The sequence below is a fragment of the Protopterus annectens genome, chromosome 17.part0, assembly GCF_019279795.1.
Source record: "Protopterus annectens isolate FY-2018-M chromosome 17.part0, PAN1.0, whole genome shotgun sequence".
Taxonomy (NCBI): Eukaryota; Metazoa; Chordata; order Ceratodontiformes; family Protopteridae; genus Protopterus; species Protopterus annectens.
In genome coordinates this window covers 87,700,862-87,723,791 of record NC_056751.1, presented here as the reverse complement: position 1 = coordinate 87,723,791, position 22,930 = coordinate 87,700,862, and the positions used below count along the sequence as shown (strand labels likewise).

General features: G+C 39.2%; 1 protein-coding gene across 2 annotated transcripts in view; it reads left to right on the top strand.

Annotated features, from left to right (window-relative positions):
- The window catches only part of POLR1E (RNA polymerase I subunit E), a 970,793-nt gene that overhangs the window by 450,234 nt on the left and 497,629 nt on the right, over positions 1-22,930 (top strand). For both annotated transcript variants that reach the window (XM_044059632.1, XM_044059633.1), the window contains one exon: positions 14,119-14,226. In XM_044059632.1, the coding sequence (XP_043915567.1) occupies positions 14,119-14,226 (108 nt within the window). The remainder of the gene's footprint in view (positions 1-14,118; positions 14,227-22,930) is intronic.

The window sequence follows — 22,930 nt, the reverse complement described above, 5'->3', positions numbered from 1 at the left end:
CATGGCTCACCTGAGGTGGTTAGGATTCCAGGTGTTTCCATATTTAGACGACTGGCTCCTTACCGCCACCACCAAACATCAACTCATGCACGCAACTGAGACAACCTTAGATCTTTGCAGTTGTTTGGGGATTACTGTAAACTGGGACAAATCTGCTTTGCAGCCATCCAGACGTACCGTCTTTATAGGAGCAGATCTCGACACAGTTTCCATGACCATAAAACTCCCAAAGGAAAGAGTGGTGAACCTTCGACAACAAATTCTGAATCTCATCCCCAAACAGAGAGCCCCAGTTTCAGTAGTGCTCAGATTACTAGGGACCATGGCAGCAGCTGTCATTGCTATTCCATTAGGCCAAATGCACATGAGGATACTACAGTGGCTGGTTTTCACACAATTGGCTTATCAGGAACTCCCAGTGTCCCACCACATTATAATAAATTCATGCAACAAGGATCGTTGGTGGCTGACCTCTCCTCAAGTGACAATAGGATGTCCCTTTGTTCTTCCAACCCTGGTTGCCACTGTGACCACAGATGCCTCCCTGATAGGGTGGGGGGTGGCATTTTCAGGGACAGACAGCCCAAGGCACGTGGGAGAATCACGAGGCTCATCCGCATATCAATGTCCTAGAGATGAGAGTTGGTACTTGTAGCGTTCCTTTCAAAACTTTCTTCCTCTAGGGACTATTGCAGTACAGACGGACAACAGGTCAGTGGTCTGGTACATAAACAGGGAGGAACCAAATCATAACCCTTATGTCAAGAGGCCTTGAGAGAATGGCAGTGGGCAATATCCACCCAGCGCTTTCTGATAGCAATGCACATTCCGGGGAGGTCCATTGTGATAGCGGACAAGTTGAGCAGAGCAATACTTTCTCCTCACGAGTGGTCCCTGAAAGAAGAAGAAGCAGAAAGGATATTCTGCAGATGGGGCCAGCCTTGCTGTGATCTCTTTGCAACCCCCGCCAACACCAAATGCAGCAACTACTTTGCCTTGATCCCCAACTCGGGAGATGCTCCAAAGGATGTACTTGTACACAGTTGGCCCCTGGGACTTCTTTATGCTTTTCCCCCCGTTTCCTCCGATATCCAAATTCTTACAGAAAGCCAACACCCTGGGAAGGACCATTATTTTGATAGCCCCTTACTGGCCTCGTCAAATTTGTTTCCCCCTTTCTGCAGCCTCATCTACTGGAAGAACCATGGATCCTGGACCCAGTTCCAGATCTTCTGATACATTCATCAGGGGTTCTTCATCCTGCAATTCATACCCTAAAGTTGACAGCTTGGCTGCTCCAGTTCCACGAATAGCCAGGTTTCACAATTTATCACTTGCAGCACAGGACATTTTAATTTCGTCTCATAAATCTTCTACTAGGAAACTATACCTTAGCAAGTGGAAAAGATTTTCCGTATGGGCGTCAAATAATAATCTTGATCCATATATGGCTTCGATTTCTTCCATTCTAGAGTTTCTGACTAAACTGTTTCATGAAGGAGCGGCTGCAGCAACCCTGAGAGTTCAATTGGCAGCAATCTCTAATTTTCATATTGGTGATCAACAGACTCCCATCATGTCACATAGACTTTCTAAAGCGTTTCTTAAGGGTACTATTCACTTGAGACCACCTATTAGAACCTCATCTACTCCATGGAATCTCAATTTTGTGCTCTCACGGATCATTTTACCCCCTTTTGAACCTGCATCATCCTGTGATTTGAAATACCTATCTTAGAAGACCATTTTCCTAGTAGCTATTACTTCTGCTCGAAGGATTTCGGAACTACATGCCTTGTCCATCAAAGCCCCATACTTAATTTTTCATAATGATAGAGTAACACTAAGAACAAATCCTTCATTCCTACCTAAGGTTTGTTCTGAAACGAATTTCAACCAGGCTATAGAATTACCTGTGTTTTTTCCCAAATATACAAACAAAATGGAACATATGTTCCACAAACTCGACATTCATAGGTAACTTCAATTCTATTTAGACAGGACTAAGTCCCTTCAGAAAATCGGATCAAATTTTTGTCTCCTTTTCAGATTCAAAGAAGGGTACTCTGGTGGTAAAAACCACTTTATCAAAATGGTTGTCACATTGTATTTCTTTCACATACAACTCTTCACAGATGACATTAAATCATAAAGTCAAGACTCACTCAACCAGAGCAATTTCCACTTCAGCTTTTCTAGCACGGCTGCCTATAAATACCATTTGTGCAGCAGCCACATGGTCCTCACCTCATACCTTTATCACTCATTACAAATTGGATAAGGCCTCCAGGGACAGGGCCTCCTTTGGTTCTATGGTTCTAAGGAATATACTTCCATGAGCCACCGAAGGACATGGTGCTTGGGACACTGACTCATCAGTGAAAATGAAGGCGAGATAGAAAAACTTCACATAAAGAAGTTATATACTTACCATAACGTTCCATGTGAGTTGTTCATCTCGCCTTCATTCTTACGTCCCACCCACCAACCCCCTACCTTTAAAGTCTTGAGGACCGGGAAGTTCTAACAAGTCTTAACGATACTTTGCCCTTATCTACTGTATTCTCATTTCAATGACTATAGTTTTTAGTTATCAATATGAGGCTGTGGTGGTGCAGCGGTTAGCGGTTGCCTCACAGCAAGAGGTTCTCCTGTTCCATTCTTGGCTGGAGTGCCTTCTGTGTGGAGTCTGCATGTCCTCCCTGCGGTCGAATAAGACATGCAGGTAGGTGCGAGCGTGAATGGGTGTTCCTTCTTTGAAGGCTGGGCGTCGGGCTGGCAACTCGGCACAGTAGAAACCCACTGCCAATCATTAGCTGACCGGAGTTCCGCTGTGGCGACCCCTAACTGGGAAAAGACGAAAGAAGTCGTCTTTAGTTATCAATATGATTGGGCAAGCACGATCTGAGGGAAGTGTTATTGCATCATGGGATAGGGAATAGGCCACGAGCTGTTTGAAGACCTCAGGCTTTAGCATTTGGCCGAGTCAGAGCCGAGGATCAGCACCGAACCCATCAGTGAGAATGAAGGCGAGATGAACAACTCACATGGAACGTTATAGTAAGTACATAACTTCTTTTTTGCAGTATGAAAGACACAAAGGATACTCTTTAAATATCACCCTAAGGTTAAGCCAGCAGTTTGATGTGGAGGGATAAAGTCATAGCTATGGCCCAGGTGACCCCGGTTTGATTAGCAGCTTGAGCATCTGGTGGCACTGGCAGGGATAGGCATGCCCATCCTAAGGGAGGAGGGCATTCATTTACATACTCCCTGCTGTGACATGTGGTCCATAAAGGGGAGCAGCCCTCAGATGTAACAGGTGCAAGCAGAGTAGGGAGAATATCAAAAAGTAGGTCATAAATGAAAAAATTCCTTGGTGGAAGCAGTCAGTGGCGTACCCCCCCCCCCCCAAACAGAATGCCCTTATTTTCTGTGGTAGCTCCAGCCTCAGAAGGGAGACCGTCCAGGGGCAGAAGGCAAGGCTTGTAGACCCAGCGATGAATGGGGGGGGTGCAGTGGGGTAGCTGGGAAGAATGGAAAAGAAGAGGAACACACAACCATTACTGTCTGTAAGGTCACATAAAAAGTTAATAGAATAACCATTTTGTAACAGGATTGATGCATGGGGTTGAGGGGAACACTAGACACAAGGGGGTTTCAGTAAACAAGGAAAAAGCCTTGAACCCTGTAACCAGAGCATTAAAAAAAAAAAAAACAGTTTGAGAGCTTTAGTCATCTGCGCTATCTTTAGACACCAGGGATACTTTACATGAAGTAACTGAAAAAAAGTTAACTAGGGAAAATGATTCAGACTCTGTAGCCTTTGCAAAGAAAGCAGTTTAAGAGTCCAGAGCTTTAGTCATTTAGACTAACTGATGAAGGCATGCAATGTTTAGTATTTTTTGAGCTGTAAGTATGAAACCCTTAACTCATTACATCAGAGTGACACCTCCAGTTGCATCTGCAGTTAACCCTTACTGACGCCTCTAGGCATCAAATGTTGCTTATTCATATTTGCATCAATAATTCCAAAGCCATGCTATGTACAAGGTTTTAAAAGATTTCATCTTAAAGCTTACACAGTGGCAAACTCAACTGCATTAACATTTGACCTCTGTCTAGTGCAGGTAAATAGATATTAACTGTTGTTTTTATGATATTAATTTTCATAGATATAATTTCACATTTTTCTAAATATTTCAACAACCACGTAACACAGACAGAACTTCTTAGCCTCATATGAAAGCTGTCAGCTAGAGCAGTAAAGTACTGCTGACTTGAACAGTTGCGGAGATATTTTAAGTTGTTTACAAAATATTACAAATGTAATAGTTACTGTGTTTACTGTGACTTATTTGGCTTAAGACCTAGAACCTAAAGAATGCTTCCACTATAAAAATAGTTTGTGCTGAAGACTTTACCATTTACACTTTCTTCATAATCCCTGTGGTTCCAGAGATATGAACATTTGTTTGAAATGTGAGTACATAGTTTGAGTCTATCAAAAGGCTTAGGCTCAGTCCATTGGAAGTTGCAGTGCAAACTTCCTGAGCTCCATTGGAGTGAATGAGTTAATGTCTGGCATTATTAACTGATTGCAGTACTCTGTGAGTTACCTGGAACAGAGCAGAGGCAAAATCAGTGAGAGGACAGTTATGTAGAATGGAGGGACAACTATACTTTTAAACAGCTGTACTGAAAACTTCTGGACGAAGCCAGGAGGAACACCAGACAACACCAAGAAGATTTTTTAAATATAACTTAAAGTCACTTAAGTTAATAGAGAAACAGATCTAGTACCCTGATGCAGTTTCTGAACAATACTAATAAATTTATTGGCTGACTATACTCCTGCATGATTTCAGGTGCAGGGGAAAAATAAAAGTCAACATTAGGGATTTTCTGTCAATTCAGAGACAGGTAAGAAGTTGCTTTGTTGCGTGTGTGTATGTGTGTGTATGTGTGCGTGTGTGTATGTGTGCGTGTGTGTATGTGTGCGTGTGTGTATGTGTGTGTATGTGTGTATGTGTGTATGTGCGTGTGTGTGCGTGTGTGCGCGTACGTGTGTGTGTGTGTGTGTGTGTGTGTGTGTGTGTGTGTGTGTGTGTGAGAGAGAGAGAGAGAGAGAGACTATGTGTGTGTATGTGGAAGAGTGAATACAAGGGTTGCCTCTATCAGTGTGATTCATGGACCACCAGAGGTAATTAACACAGGAAAGTACTCATTAGCACTAGCAGTAACACCAGAGATATGCTGATTAGCTGATAATGAGGTCTCTCCTGTTTGTGGCTAACCTGTTTCTGATTACTGTGATCGAGGAAACGGTTACATTTGGCTGTAGCTCTTGTTGTCTGGTGGGATTCTTTTTACAGCATAGGTGAATGTCGTTTCATCTTTAAGTACTTTATATCAACTTATCATTTCTCCTTTACACTACTGTCTTTCAAATCTAACCACCTCTTTTGTAATAATATTGCCTGCTGCTGCATTTCATTTGTTAACTTAGTTCATCAGAGACTGAAAAAGACCCCACAAAATGCAAGCAACAGTCTTTTTTTCCAGACAATTGTTGCACTGTTTTCAGGAGTATGTGGACTTTTTGTTACTAGTCTCTTGATTTTGTTTTCAGAACATATTCTGTTATTATTTCATTTTATTTATTTATTTATTTATTTATTAGCAAACTGGCCCTCAGACCACATTAAGGCACAGCTCTAGCATGAAAGACCAGTAACAAGTATTAAATCTTATTGTAAAAGCATCCAAGATGTCTTCTAAGTAACAGGTTGAGTAGAACTCCCGAGTGTGAAAGCTGAGAAACTTAATCAGTTTTGGTAAAATTTGGTTACTGGATGTAATTTCACTACTTGAATGCTAGCTAAAAAAAAAAGTTGAAAACATACCTCGCAACCTCTTAGAGCAAGAAATCTGGACAAAGCCATAAATAATGGGGGACAAAGGACCAAAAATAGGTACACTTTTTTAATATTGCTCATACAAATTTAGAAAGTTGATAGAATAACAGATTTTGCATTAGCAGAAATTTTCTGAACTGTATGAAGTCTGAAACGCAAATATCTGTCATTATTTTCTGACTTCAACCCTTAATGATTTACCAATGATTTGCCAGAAAACCACAATTTTCTGAGAAACAGACCAAACATATGAGGCAAAAATCTGGACATTCTGCGACAATCTGTACAGTTGAGAGGTATGGTTGAAAAGTAAGAGAAAATTTGCCAGAAAAAAAAGCAGTTGTCAGGAATAGCATTTGAACTAAAGCATTAAATGGTTTCCAGTAACTTAGAGGAAAATATACATCAAATATACTCAGATATTTATAAAATAAGTGGAACACTGGTTGAATATATAAAGTCAAATGACAAAAGGCTGGAAAAATAGAAGAAGCTTTAAGTAGCCATTCAGCTGAACTGATAAAATTTCAGAAATCAGAGCTTTAAATGAAGGAAAGACTGGCTGAATGTGGCTTCCAAAGAAAAAAATGTTTCTGGAAAAAAGAGTGAACTGTGTTAGTTTTATGAAAGTATAAGTTAGAAAGTGGACTGGTCTTTCACAGTGAGATTTGTTAAATGAGAGAGAACATTTAATCTAAATCTGATCATTAGAAATCAGCCAAGACCCACATTAGTAAAGATGCAGTCATATCGGCATAAGAGTCAGTCCTAACAAAACTGTAGCAGAAAGGAAAGTATCAAAATGGGGGACACCAGCATGTTTGTGGAAAGTGATGCTTCTCATTTGCCTATATGTACAGAGAATAAAGTTTGTAGTAGCAGTCAGGGGATGGCGAGAAGCAGTTTTGAGATTCAAGTTGCTATGTACAGCTGTATTATAACTATTTTTTTGGAAGAACAAATATATTTTTGGAAAAAGAAAAGGCTGTGGAGAAAATAAAGATTAGCCAACAAAAAATGAATCCGCATGATGAAGGAAATCCACTTCTGTACCTTCTGTCAGAAGAAAGGCCAGAGTGAGACTTTGTCAGTGAAACCTTTTCTGTTGTTCCAGAGAAAAACGCTTGAGCAAAAGAGAGACCCGCAATAGCTGGCCCAGAAGAGTCTGCAATACCTTGGACTCAGACCAGAGATTGGTGTTGGGAGATTGCGATGACTGGTGGGGATGGGAACAAAATTTATTTGGTGAAGTGGAGAAACTGTAAAGCATCAATCCCATTATATATAGTCTAGACATGAGAAATGTTATTGCACAAAATGAAATAGATAAAAACAACTGGAAGTTTATTCAGTGTGTTAAACTGGTGGGAGAACTGTAAAGCACAAGCCCTACTTTTATCATTAACATTTAGAGGGACACTGAATATACTGAAGAAGAAAATGCAAATAATGCAGATTTTGTTCTTAATATTTGTATAAATTTTCCTAAAGTAAAATATGTGTTGTTTGTGAAGTAGTTTTAAACAGTATGCAGCCAGAGATATTCTAAGTGCCAGGTGTGAGGGAGGGTCGAGTATCAGGTCCCTGTTATTTCATCAAATGGCATTTTATCGAACATGCCATTTGTCAAACCATTCTGACTGAGATCGCATTACAGTAGGGATCAGGAAATTTGCACTTTCCCCACTGTAGTGCGATCTGGAAGTTGGTATATGTAATAACTGGGGGTGTGTGGGGGGCTTGATGAACTGATATTACGATTATGTAATATAGACCCCTTTTATCAGTGACTGCTGTATATGCTAATGATATTAAAGTGAGAAAGTAGTCTTCCTTTTTGCACTGTTTCCAGTCTTTTCATTACAACATGATACGAAATGGAGACAAGAAAAGGGAAAGTTAATATGATGATGTGATCTTTGACTTCTGGGGAGAAATGTAAATGTGTATTAATCATATAAAAATAATGACTTCCACTCTTTTTTGTAGAGGTGGATGTCTGAATTAATATTCTTAGTTGTTTTTCAACACACTTATTGCATTATCACTTAAGTCTTAAGACACAGGCAAACATACAGACATAACAAATTCCTAGTTGCAAACATTATTCATGGCATATATTCTTTTGTATAATTATCATCACTCAAACTTTACATAAATTGATCAGTTCCGGTCTTCCAGTAAACCTTACCCCATTTCTAAAACATTCTGCATGTATTGTTCCAAAAATTTTCGTTTTTTTTCTATTTAATTTTCTCCTACTCTTTTCTAAAGATACCACTTTCAGTTCTTTTAGCTTTGATACAGTATTCAGTACTTCAAATACAGTTGGTTTAGAGTCTGATTTCCATTTTCTAGTTATTGCTTTTTTGGCAGCCACCAGAATTGAACATAATAAGGCCTTACTTATGTCTAGGCAGTTCAATCCTGTATCCCAGCTGAAAATATAAATAAATTCCTTAGATCCATCTATTTGCTTACCCAGTGTTTCTGACCGAGTACTCTGTAGGAAATTTTTAAAGTCTTTCAAATCATTACGCTCCCAAAACATATGTTCCCAGTTACCTCTGTCTTCCCCATCACACCTCCAACATATGGCAGCTACCTGAGGAAAAAAATATTTGGAGTCTGCTTGGGGTATAAAAATAACTATACAAATACTTCAAAGCAAAAGTACTAAATCTTCTAGACTTTGTTGCATATTTGGGAGGCATACATATGTGCTCCCATTGTTTCCTTGTGAAATGCTTATCCAGTCTCTCTTTGTGATATTTTCTAACCTCTTCTAATTGATTTGTACAGTTATTGCGCAGTATTTTATATGCCATAATATTTATTTCCAACAGCAGCTTCTGTTCTGGGTTCAACTAAAAATTCTACCAGAGCAGGTTTTTCACTTAGGATTCCCCTATTCCCTTTCTCTTTGCCTAGACTCAGATATCAATCCCTAATAGGGAAGACGGTCTCTAACCTGCAGTTCAGATGTCTTCTTGGCTTCTTCCCATTCTGCTACTTTATGAATATAATATTCTATATGGCTGTTATTCTCCTGAAGGATTTGCATCCAAAATGTTCACTCTCCCCTTATTTCTTTAAGTTCCCCACTGCTTCATCATCATCCCTTTCCACTGTGAATTATAGCTTTCTGTCTGTGTTATGTATGAGCCTTAACTATGTAGCTCTAAAATATCCATTCAAATCAAGTAATCCTAAGCCACCTTGTTCTTTAGGAAGGATTAACTTATCCCCCTTGCTCTTTGCCCTTTCCCCTCCAAGATAAATTCATTCAACTCTATAAATTACTGTCCGTGACTTCTCTTATGGTTGATAAAAATATCCTGACCTGTATATGAAACTAAAGGGACTAAAAACATTTTCACTATTTTATCTTGCTATCTGTATCCAGAAACAAGAGCTTCCGGTTTCTCAGCTTTATTATTATCTTTTATTTAGTCTCTTCCCACATATCCTTAGCTACTGTAGCAGAATCCTTTTTAATCCATACTTAAAATGTGTATTTCCAACTTTTGTGTTACATGCACCCACTAATGTTTGGCAATTTGATCCTTTATACAATTGTTTCTTGTCATCCCCATTTGAACCTATGTCACATTTTACAAGACTTTGTTTTAATGAAAACTATCAAAGACAAAACCAAACACCCCCAGAGCCTATTAACTTAAATATAAAAAAATGTGTACAACTTCAATTAATGAAGTTTAACCCTCCAGATAGGAACAGCTGTCCCAAATCAATGGCTGTACTCACAGCCATTACCTAACCTAAAATTGAGGTTATTCATGCTGAAGCACATTGCAGCCTGTGCTCCTACTTACACTAATTTTTGTCTATTCTTGTCTTTATTCTCCTCCCAGACGTGAACAACAGCTTGTATGCTTTCAGAAAACATTCTTTTAGCCTTAAGAAAAAAATTCAGTGGCTGTCTTTAAAAAAAACTAAATTATACACTATTCTGATAAATGCATTGAGGTATTTAGGTTCAAAGAAAACTGCTCTTATTCACTTCCAATAATTTCAAATGTTTATTTTTTTACTAAGCTGCATGCACTTGTACCTTTTATTTTTCTCTCAGCAAATAATGTCCAGAGCTTTCAAGGTTTATTGCCCGTACCTGTAGTCACTCTGTCTCCATGGAAACATAAGAATAGAATGTGCGTCTTTCTTCAGCTGCAGACTCCTCAACTAACCTTGAAAATTAATTTGCTAAAGGAAAACTTTTCTTTAAATTCACAGTGTGCTGTTATTTGTACAGCGCACATGTTTACACAATAAACTTATTTGATTAAGCCAAGGGCATTAATCCAGGTATTCAGCTATGCAAAAGTGAGGGAAACATCTCAGATCTATATATATATATATATATATATATATATATATATATATATATATATATATAGATATATAGATATATATATATATATATATATATAGATATATATATAAAATGGGTGCACTTTCACACCTCATCTGAACAGCCCAAGATTACAGCATATTAACTTGTACATGCTTTTGTCCAGCCTTTCTTTTCACATTATGATACCTACATTTCTTAAAACTTAAAAGGAAAAAAGTACTTGTTTACTTCATTATTTTTATTATGTACAACAATCACTGAAAATGCTTTACATAACATGCAATTTGTATCATGAAATGTTTTATACAAATTTTGTTAAAATAAAAATGGTTTTACTTGGTTACTCTTTTTCCCTTTTTTCCTTTGTGTTCTTCAGGCATTAGTGACATGATGTGGGATATATGCCTTTCAGTCCCCCACAAGTTTAACAGAGTCAGCAAAAGTCCAGCCTTTCTTAGTCACTTTTTCTTGTAAATCTATACTTCACAAATGTGATTGATGCTTTATTGTCTCACATTTGTTCACTAATATCGGTGTTAGTGGTTTTCTTCCTGTTCATCTGCATCACCCAACCACAGACTCCATTTTAAGTTTAGGTACTCCTGATTATTCTAGTCAGCTCATGTGTTTTTTTTTCTGTGTCAAGCAGTTTCCTTTGGAAATTCATGCAGTCCCATATGTTATCAGCCAGAAGAACAGCAGCACCATGTTAGAGGCCGACTTGCCTGTCTGGGAATAATATCAGAGTATATGCAAAGAGAGAGGGATATGGTAGTGGTAAGTGAAAAAAACAGCTCTGGCAGAGTTTTCAGTTGAGTCTATAACAGCTGTTGCTGTTAAATACCCTGCTAATTATCCCTTTTTAATATTTTGCATTATAACTATAAGAATCAATCATTAGAGGAAGCTAGAAAAATTTGTGAAGGAAACTAGAAAGACAGTTTACAGAGGAATGTTGGCTCTCAAGTATTTAGCAAAGTCAGTAAGGTTTAGGATTTTCCTTGGAAGTGCTTGGATAGGTATTTTTGTACCCTAAACAAACTCTAGAGATTTTTTCCTCAGGTACCCAACAAATGCTGGAGGTGAGATGAAAAAGAGAAGTTATTGGTGAACGTGTTTTTTGGAAAGGGCAGTGAATTGCTATATTTTAAAAACTCACACAGAGTACTTTGTTAGAAATGTTGAGGGAGCAAATGGTTTAACTAAGGAAATGATATGTTTGACTTGGAGCACAGGATCTGAACTGTCTAGACAGTAAGGCCTTGCTAAGTTTAATGCTTGTGACTGCCAAACAAAGGGAACTCAAAATCTAAACCAATTTTACCTGAAGTACTGAATATTATAAAGGAAATAAAGAAACTGGAAATTGTTGGCTCTTTAGAAAAGGGGAGAAGCAAATTGCTTAGAAATAAGTGGAATGTGTGGGAAAAATACATCCTGATGAGTAATGTTCACATAGGAGTGAGGTTTAAACGATGGCAGGAGTTCAGTAATTTATGTATTTTTTATTCTTAAAAGCGATTTGTGTAATGTTGGAATGAATAATTGTTAGACCGCTTATATTATATTGCATGAAAACAATGTGAAATATCACTATGATCTATTTCAGTACCTATATAATTGGTGCAATTATGATTTAATAAAGATGTTTAAAAAATAGCACCAAGAAAAACATTCTTTTGAGCTGGGATGCGGTATTGAAACACGGGTCTATATCATATGAGCGAATCACACAAATTGCGAACCCTCATAATATCGAACGTACCGAACCTCGAAGTGCTTTTTCTGAGATTGCGGTACAGTGAAGAATGGGATATCCCCCACACACACACACACAAACACACACACAATAGGAAGTTCAAGGTCTGGTATGTTCGATATGAGCATTCGCAATTTGTGCGATTCGCTTATATGATATAGACCCTTGAAACACAGTAAGACCTTACTTTACCTTACCAGTATATCCAACAAATTTAATGAAACTCTGACGTCTCGGCCAAAGCCTTCAAGGAGTATAACACAAAGTAAAAAACTTGCCCCATATTTATACATGCAAATACATAATTAAATTTGTTGGATATACTGGTGGTTGCTTCCAACTTATTCTTTAGTACATGATTTAACTTTTGTCTGACTGTGGTCTCAGGATCTTGCTCTCCAGTCATCCCAGTCTTTTTGCTGCTGTTGTGCTTGTGCTAGATACTGTTATGCCACTCCCATGAACGTCATAAGCTTATTCCAGAAATTCAGTGCATACAGACTCCATAACTGACTCTTGTGGGAATTGCATTCACATTCTCCATCATCACCAGTTAAGTCTTGGGTTCCCCTTATCCTGTGACCATAAAATAATTCAAATGGTGTGTGTAAAGAGGTGGGGTGGGTACTTGTCCTACTCTTGATTAAACTGGTCTGTAAATTCTGTTAGCATATTCTTAACTTAAGAGTTGAGCTTGTCTACTAAACTGTCTGTTTCTGGGCATTGGAGGCTGCGAGTTTACCCACAGTACTTCCAAAAACAAGTCTAGCTTTTCTGTCTGTCCTTAAGTATTTACTGAGGAAAACCCACCCTTCTTAAAAAAAAAAAAAAAAAAAAAAACGTAACACAGCATTTGCCAACTTTTTTGCCTCAGCAGACTACAAAACAACTGCTTCAGGGCGTCGCATAACATATTCTGTCACCACCTAACTATACCTCTTACCTATGATGCTTGGAGTACTACGAGACATCATGATATTCATGGCTGCACTTTGGAAATGTTCCTCAGTAACAGGTAAATGCAACAAAGCAGACTTAGCTTTTTCTCCTGCCTTGCCAACCATTTGACTTTGCTCGCATATCTTGCAGTACTCACTCATGTACTGTAGTGTGTAGTTAACAGTAAATAAGTAAGATGGTAAGGTACAAGCCATTGTGGTAATATGAAGTAGCTGCAGTTTCAAGATTCCCCACCACTAATATGATGCTACTTCTAGCTTCCTCATGTGGCTTTTGTTCCCCACTGTAAACTGTGGACATTTGGATCATATATGTTCCACTTGTTTACACTGGAAACATTTATCCCCAAGACATAGGAATGCACTGGAACCTGTGAACTTGTTATTGTGAGTTTCACTAAGACCACCACCCAATGCAGAATGGAACACCGATATCTTATTTACTGTTTACCATTTAAAAAAAACAAACATTGGTATGATGCCTTCACTGCACCTCAGATGACCAGAGTTTGACTAGTGGCTCTGGAAGAGCTGGACAGAGAGAATGAGAGTGTCTGGCTGGTGCCAGCTAACCCATGTTGCAGAACGGTGGTACCTGGACCCATCACTATGTTAATCCTAGGTGATAAGCCAGCATATTGTTGCAGAATCCATCTCATAGTCTTGTAGAGGCTTCATGCTGCATGGCGTCAGGAATGGTTGTGAGGAGGCATAGTTCCTAGCAGACCACAGTATATTACTGACACTGGTTGCCATAGGGATGGAATTAGGTGGGTGCTGGGAAAGAGGTGTCATGGGCTGCTACAATAAAGTACTCCCTAAGTCTTTGTTTCAAATTAACTGCATTAGCATTGGTTGCACAATCAAGGTCTGACTGTCAGAACAATTGCATTGATTTTGTTTAGATTGGAGCAATACTATAGTGTGGTAACTAGCTATGCCTAATACCATAATTCTTGTGACTGTATATCTCATTGTCAGGATAAACATATTTGATTAATTTGGAATTGACTTATGAATAATTTTAAAAGTTACTTTGAATTTAGTGTAATGTTACTGACCACTCTTTGTTTTGTTTGTCTTTCTTTCTCCGTCTCTCTGTAAAAGCTTTACTTGATGATGTAGCGCAGTCAGAATCACAGGATATCTCCGTGCATCTCCCTGTCATCAATACTGATGCAGAGTGTCGTGAAGAAGTGTACAGTTTTGATGAGCGTATCCTTTGTCATAAATGGTCACCTTTTCTCTTCTGATAATTAATGGATGACAGGTAGCTTTGAAATTCCTGTTGCCCTCTTCCATTACTGAGCTAGGCGTTTTCTTGTGAGACTTTATTATGCATATGTTTTCAAAGTAAGTATTCAAATAAATGCTGTGACTTAACTTTTTTAGATGGCATGATTTGATGTGGTTAGCTTACTTCTCAGGCAGAATGGCTCCCTTGTTGTTTTTGAGATAATTTATTTTTCTGCGTAGTTTTTGTCGATAATAATCTGATTACAGGAGTAAGCAGATTGCACTCAAATCTGATTATCCAGCCAACAATGTACTAGGATGCCTGCATGTTGATATTTGGCATAGTTAGTAAGTATGGATGTTTGTGTGTAGTGGAACCATGATGATCCCTGCTACATGTGATGTCACACCAACTGATAACTAAATTGTAGTACTTTTAACTTATTTGGTAACATGGTAATATAATACTTTTTCATTAATACAATTGTTTTTTTGCAGGATTAGAAATGGACATTGTCAGAGACTGTCTCGCAGCAACTAGCTGTTATAGACTTGCTTCACCCAATTTTAGGAATCATTGATAATATTTTCCATAGTTGTCTGCTGTAGTAAGGGATGCCCTAATGCCCTACTGGTCTGTCTATGCACGCAGGTTTCATTGTAAAACAGCATAATTATCTGTGTCCCATTGCTTAATTATTTGTGTCCCATTGCAAAGTATATATATGCGACTGAAATTTTCTGAGTCTTCCAACTGTAATAGTAGCTTTAGGCATTTGCAGGAGCTGAGTATCCTGTTTGTTGATTTATGATTTGATTTTTACCAACTTTGGTAGAGTGAATTTGTTATTGGCAGATTTTGGTGTGATGCAGTTAGATCCATTTAACATGTACTGTTCATAAAATGTCTACTCGTTATACTAAACAAAGCTAAGGAAGGTGGTACAGAATGTTTTTCCATGCCAAGATACTCTATAAAACTAGTTCAAGAAAAATAAGAATACTTTATCCTGTTCTTTTTTTTATCATCCTAGATGTGTTTAATAGAAAGATCAGAGTTAAAAAACATCAGCATCAGCTCAAAGTCTGAGTGGAAGAGTGTGTCCACCAGCACATTGCTGAAGTTTAGATGGTAAGTGTGTGTAAGCAGTACTCAAGTGCCCTCAAGCATTGGGTATCTGGCCAACATTAGTTTTACAAGGAAAAGGAGTGCTGAGAAATACCATTCTGCAGTTGTCCACTCCAAAACATTGTGCCATTTAACTGCCATTAAAGCTGGTATTAGTCACAGTATGCTAACCCTGACCTCGGTGTTTCTCACATTAGTGACAGAAGACTTCCCAGTGATTTCCCTGTTGTCATTGTAACTGATCCTTCTGCATCATAACAGCATCTGTCTTCATCATGGACCTCAATGAAGCTAGATGATATGACATTGTACTCTTTAGAGCTTTTAAGACCACTTCCCTCATTGATAATAATGGTACAGGTTGTCATGTATGTGTCTGACAAATGATTCTGCATTAGTGGTCATAAGGATTCTATTCCCAGCCAGGTCATATTCCAGGAAGTATTTTTTATTTCTTTCAGGCAGCAGACCTGTGGCAGCAGCACTTCAATGTCCCATTTAAATCCTGTGCTTATTAAAATGCTCACAGCTAGACTTTTTCTCATTCTTTGGTATTTTGTAAAGAGCCAGCTTGTCTTAAAAGCCAGAGAATCTAGTATATGTGGATGCTTATGGACAAGGTTGAGAATGATTACAACTCAAAACTCAACCACATGTAGCCTACAGACTCTGCCTAATAATTTCCTTGTGGAAGTATTGTTGCATGTGATTAAAACCATGAGTAAGCAAGTGGGCAGAAAGGTCTCCCCAAAACAGTGGCTAGTAAGGTACTGTTGCACTCTTGAGAGAATGTTCTAAATGGAGTTCCCCTTACCCACAGGTGACAGTCTGAAGAGTGTCGGAGAAAGTAAAAAAAAAAAAAAATCGTGCCAAAATTCACCCAAACCTGAAAGTCTTCCCAGTAGCTGTATTTGTGGTCATCCTGGTTACCCACTTTACATAGGTTGTCGGCCATGAAATCAAAAGTCTACTACATTAAAAAAACATTTATGTGAAAATGAACATCAGAATGGACTAATTAAAATCTAACTTTGGATGCTGTTCGTTGCATGCCCTCCTATGTTCCTCATAAAAGGGGCTTCATCCAGTGCAGCTCCTTCCTTGTTATAATTATCACCTAGGCTGCACTAGGTCAGGGAAGGTGAACTGTTTTTGCAGAAACACTATCTGCAAATTTTATTTTTGATGATGCAGCCAATTACCTTTCAGTCCACAGATGCCTCAGCTTTTAGTCATACACCCACTGGACCTGGGCTGATACTGAAATTGATAATTTCTAATTAGCACTGCAGCCCAGTTAACAAATTAAAATCAAATGCGCATAGAAGTCCTAGCCCCATGGATATACAAGCAGGAAAGTTTGTGTAATCAGCACCATCAGTTAGTTCCTTCTGTCGTATGGTGTATTATATACTAAACCTGGTTATACATTGACAAAGGCTTTTTGACTGAAACCGATCTATGGACTGTGGTTGGACTATTAAAGTCTAATTTTCCCTCTCACATGGAGTGCTGGCTGTTTTTTGATGTTGCAATTTATCCATTGACCCGTTGCACTTGCCATCCAAGCAGAAGTTATTGTTGGATGTGTTATATACTAAACCTGTCCAGTTTCCTAAATCCAGCAATGGAAATTTGAGACAATTGCCTGCTTCATAACAGGCCTATAGGTGAATGTCTCATAGCAGCTATGAATGAAGTTGATTTTGCACGTTATCTGAGGTATAAATGTTGTATCTATGGTGAACCACAGTGATCCCAGCTAAATAGTTCTGTGTGTAAAAGTCAGCTGTGTGTGTGTGTGTGTATATATATATATATATATATATATATATATATATATACACACACACACACACACACACACACACACACACACACACACACACACACAGTGGATGTAAAAAGTGTACAGGTTATAGGTCACATTAAAGGTGGGAAAAGTTTTGAAATGATTTATTGTGGTCTCATTTTTTATATCACAGAAACCTGGCATTTTAACAGGGTGTGTGTACACTTTTTATATCCACTGTCTATATGAACATTGCATGACCTTTTTTGTTAGTTTTCAAACCAAAAACAAACACTAAATACAAACGCCACTGGTGGAATCCTCAGCTAAAGAGGGTAAAGTCAGGAAGAGCAGCTCCTTTAAAGGCAAGTGCTTTCTTATGCAGTTAAACAAGAAACTGAGAGGTCTAATTAAGTCCAACAAGACTAACTTTGAGGGCATTCTCCAGTTATGTCATGGACCTTAAAGAGGAGCACACAGCAGTGTACTGAGCTGGTGGTGAATAGTACCACCTTTACCGATCAGGGTGACATAACAAATCTACTGGCTGATAAATTTAGCTCATACTTCACCCCCCCACCCCCAGTTTCACCAGGTGAAATTCCCTCCAACATACTTTGCCCAACTATTAGCAGGGACCAGGTGCTGGCAGCACTCGCTGAAGCCAAGAACACTGCCTCTGGAGGTCCCAAAGACATCCCTTGTTGCTTCCTGAACAGTCTAAACACGATGTATCAGGGCTATTTGAGGCACTCCTGAACTATAGCCTCATAAGTTTGAGTCCCAAGTGGATGGAGGACCACAACAGTCATTCCCTCTGCAGGGATGGACCATCAACCAACTCACAGAACTACAGACCCATCAGTCTAACAAGCCAAAAATGCAAAGCCACTGAGAGAATTATCATGGAAATGATAAACAAAGGCATTGCCAACCTACAGACACTGGACCCATCCCAATTTGGTTTTGTTAAGGGAAGGTTGTGCCTACTTAAGCTGGTAGACTTCTTTGAGAGGGTCATCAAGGCAAGGAGTGAGGATAAAACAGTGCATACCCAACTCGGGTATTGACAAGCTCTCTGGTTGCCAGCTGACTCACAGACAAGACCCAAGAAGTCATGATTTATGAGACTACCTCCACCAAGAGACTGGCCACCAGCAGAGTAACCCAGGCATTCGTGCTGAGACCGTTCCTTTTTGACACCTACTTGCTGGATATCAAGGCTAATATTCAAGGCCTTTGGTTGACCATGTTCACAGATGACTGTAAACTAGGAGCTATTATAGATTTCCCCCAAGACACTAAATATTGCAAGAGAGTTTAACACAGACAAATGACTGGTGCCAAAGCCATTGTCTCAAACCCAGTGCCACTGCCCTTTAGGAAACTGTCAACACAAGTTAATTACTCTGTCGATAAAACACCCTCTAGAATCAACCCAGTAGTAAAGGATCTGAGAATATATGTAGACAAGCAATCTAGCCTTTGACCACCACATAGTTATGGTAGTAAAAAAATCATTCTGTGTCACCCAGCTTGTAGGTAAGGGTAGGCATCCATGTCAAAGGAAGTTCTAGTACTACTCTAATCGGCACTTATCAGACCCCATCATTGAATTCACTGCTGCCTTTGGCATGTACCTAACCAGACACTGGCATCAGTTGGAGCACCCACAAAGGTTTCTCACCAGGAGAATTAAGGGGATGAATACCCTATTCTATACTGACTGCCTAAAGGCTCTGCCTGTGTAGTCAGTCTCCTAAAGGCTGCTGAGAGTGGTACTTTGCATCTGTCTGATGGATCTGTGGCAGATGTAAAGAACAAACAACAGCAGAAACATTATATCCAGGGATCTGAACTGCAATTGTGACGTAAACCGAATGTGCTGGAGAAACAGTTACTACGTGTCTCAAAGGATCTCCGTACTATGGAATAGGCTCTCCATCCATATAAGGCAGTGTTCATCCCTGACCCTATTCAAATGAAACCTTGATAATTGGATGAGAAATTATAAATTTACCCCTGGTCTGGCCCCTATGGACAGAAGCCATCACTAAGAAAAAAGTATTATCCTAACTAACAACCCCCTACATATCCTTTAGCTACCTCCTTACTAACATGTCCCTCCGCATATAGATGCCCTTGATATTTGGAACCAAAATCATGTTGGGGAACAGCTAGGCTTGTAAGAGCCCTTGTGGTCATTGGTCAAATAGCAGTCTATGAACCTATTATGAAGTATGGCAAGTTCTTGACCATATGACCCACATGCTCAACCACTGTTGACCGAAGGAAGCACTGGAGGAAACAGATGTAAAAAAAAAAAAAATCGTACATTTTTATTCTATGCATCCAAAAGGAAAATAAAAGAACAGCTCTACCGGCTGCTAAAATGAACAGAAACTGCACCATCCAGGTTTTTTTCCAGCACATTTATACTGACAAATTAGCTCTTCAAGCAGTTGGCTGCACTTGAAAGAGAAGTCTCAGGCCCCAAGTGGGCAATTTTACTCCAAGATTCCAACATCTGTAAGCAACCGCTCAGTTGATCTTCTGTTTGAGGTACTAACTTCCTGTTCTCTGCTTGCAGGTTACCTCCGCATGTCACAGTAATTGTCGATTAGTGTCCTGTTAGTTAACTAATGTAGGCACATTCCTGAGTAGGATTCCCTAATAAACCTTCATATACAAATCATTTTTAAAGACACATTACTCCATTTTTAAACCCAGCATGTTACAACAACTACACTGGCTAATACCATACATACAACTTTAAATGTGTATGCAGTACTAAATATGCAGAAAATGTAAAGTGCAACAGTGTTGCATTTTGAGTAGGAATACTTTGTTTTCTAGATGATTTTTGGCAATGTGCCTGCAAACCTTCATGGCTCTACTCAGTCAGACACGGGCCATTCATCCCCCACTATTGGGATTGCACCCATATCCGAAGCAAGAGCTGCCTACTAGAGACAGTCATTCATTTAGCCATGAGGGTGCTTTTGCTGGCATCCTGGCAGTGAGAGCATTAAGATAGTTTAATCCACTCCCTGGAAGGGGGGGGGGGGCGCATGTGAACTTTGTCAAAATGGTGGCCAGCAGTGACAGTTCTAGCTGCCACATATTTGTTATGACAGCTACTACCCATTAGTAGTTTGGTGAGCATAACATCTTCCCCAAGGCTGCCCCACTATGTTGCTACTTCTGGTGTAAGGGATACTGACAGTGTGTACAGCTGGCTACATTCCACTCTCCCCTGCAGGATGGGGATGTCCATCCTCCCTGCTAGCACCTGACAGAAGCCGGCGTTATCTTGAGTAGGAGTACTTCGCTCAAAACTTGTATGACTGTAAAATGAATATATAATAAAATAATAAGTATGTGGGAAGAATCGTATCCAATTCAGACCACCACTGCAGTCAGTAATACACTTAACATCAACACCACTCTGCTAGAACTAAATCATGTGGTATAGTAGAAAAAATTAATTATACTATGCCACCCTTTTTATTTTTAAAGCAGTTAACGGAAAAGCAAGTCAGAAGACTACAAGACCAACATAATAGGAGACAAACCCTAACTCAAATGCAGTATCGACTACTGTATTAAGCACACCATCTTCAGTAATAGCAACACTTATCAACACACTGAAAAGGGAATTTGAAATGCATCATAAACTGCTACTTTCCAACCGTAAACATCTTTTAAAATTTAACTGAGACTTTAAATTGGATAGACAGCATTCACTATTCGGGGAGTAGCCCCCCACATCACACCACCTGGTATGTTAAATGCTAGAGTCCCTTGAGGTTCAGTGTTAGGACCCTAATTCTTCTCTCAATTTCTCCTCATCTGTCCTGCTTGTCATTAGTGACATTTTCATAAACATCCCTTCAGAACTCATCACCCTCTATGCAGGTGCTGTACTACTGCATAGAGGAGGACCTGCAAGCAAAAACTTAAAAAGACATCTACAACCATTTATTTATTTGTTTACCACAAAAGTCCTGTTGAACACAGGTGCCCTTTTTCAGTGGAGGCCTGGGGAGAAAAACTCCCAAGTTGCATTTTTAATGCAATTGATATTTACAGTAACAAATTTTATATTGCAGTTTCAGTGAATACATAGCATAATAGTCAGTAAAATAAAATTTGCATTGATATTCACAAATATTAAATTTACTAAGACTTTGCAGATAGAAAAGTGGTATATAAGATAGGTTGGAGTAATTTAGGAAGTAATAGAGTCGGTATTAGAGGAGATAACCAAGTTTTTAGTGTTAACAGAGTAGTGATGGAATAATAATTTGGAAGTGCTAATTAAAAGTATGTTTAGTAGTTTAAAAAGTACAATAAAGTGAGGTATTAGAAGGGGATAAGCAGGTTAACTGATTTAGTGCTTTAAGGAAAGGTGTAAGAAAGGTGAAGAAGGATGTTAGAGAAATATGGAGCATGGACAAAGCCAGGAGACAGAGGAAATCTTTTAGTAATGGTTTGAAAAGATGAAGGTGTGTGATAAACCTGAATGATATAGGAATTCTGTTCCAAATTCTAGCTAGACTATTGGAATAGCGACTCACACCAGCAGCCCTTTGTAGTTTGTAGATGATATTTGACAGAAGGGGGAGATTTGGAAAATAGTACTGGAGTAGGGGTCTAATTGCAGGGCATGTGACTGGAGTATAGATGATTACAGTTGCCCTACCTGCTCGTAAGGCACTAACACTGTGGAACTGCCCTGTCCTGTTGGCCAGCAACCTTAACCCATCTTATAACTGCTGTCTTCACCCTAAACTAAGGAAGTGAATCTTCTCCTGCCCTGAGAAACAGCCCCTCAAGGACAATACAAAAGAAGAAAGTATGTGTTGTATAACTTCTGTCAATAAAAGCAACACTGTATAAATTATTGTAGGTTTTAAAGTGCACTTCCCTGTTAGGGAAACCAGCAGCCATAACCTTCCTTTTCCTTCTTCTTAGCTCACCGTCCCTCCTATACCATTGCAAATACCTAATATCCTTTGCCTCCTCCTCAAATTCCAAGACCAGCTACCTCCTAAAGGAAACTATTGTAGCTATACAGCCTTTGGCCACTAAGAGGCGTCCTATCCTAGATCTATCACTCTGTCTTGAAACACATCTCACACGAATATATTATTCCTAGCTTGTAAAGTTGTAGTCCCACTTCATCCCTCTATCTTCTTACTCTGTATCATTTCAGCTACCGTCCCCCTATCCCTACTGTCAAGGCTAACACCTCCTACCCTTCTCCACCTTCACTTACCTTAACTATCAGCTCTCCACTGATTGTTCTCTTAAGGCTCACTCCTTCTGTGGCGCTACCCGCTCCGTTTGCCTTGCGGGCTCACTCCGCTCCCCTACCCTGCCCCCAATTCTCACCCACCCCCAGTGCATCTACATTTATACACACTAACCACACCCCCTATCCATACAAGCAATCACATTGACCAACCCCTTAAAGTGCTGCAACCCTCTTCCCACTAGTCATTATCCATCTGCACCTATACCTGTATACTAACTTACACACAATACTTCTACAATGCCACCTAACACTACCCTTACACACTTTAAGCTCTTACTTCTACTGTCAGTCCTACCGATTTTAGCTATACCCTACCTGCTTACTTTCCTTGAACACCTTAACTACCTTCACTTTCATAACCCCACAAAACAAACCTCCACACCAACACTTATCATCCCTCATAGCCATAATCACACATCCTATCCACCAAAGTATTTATCAG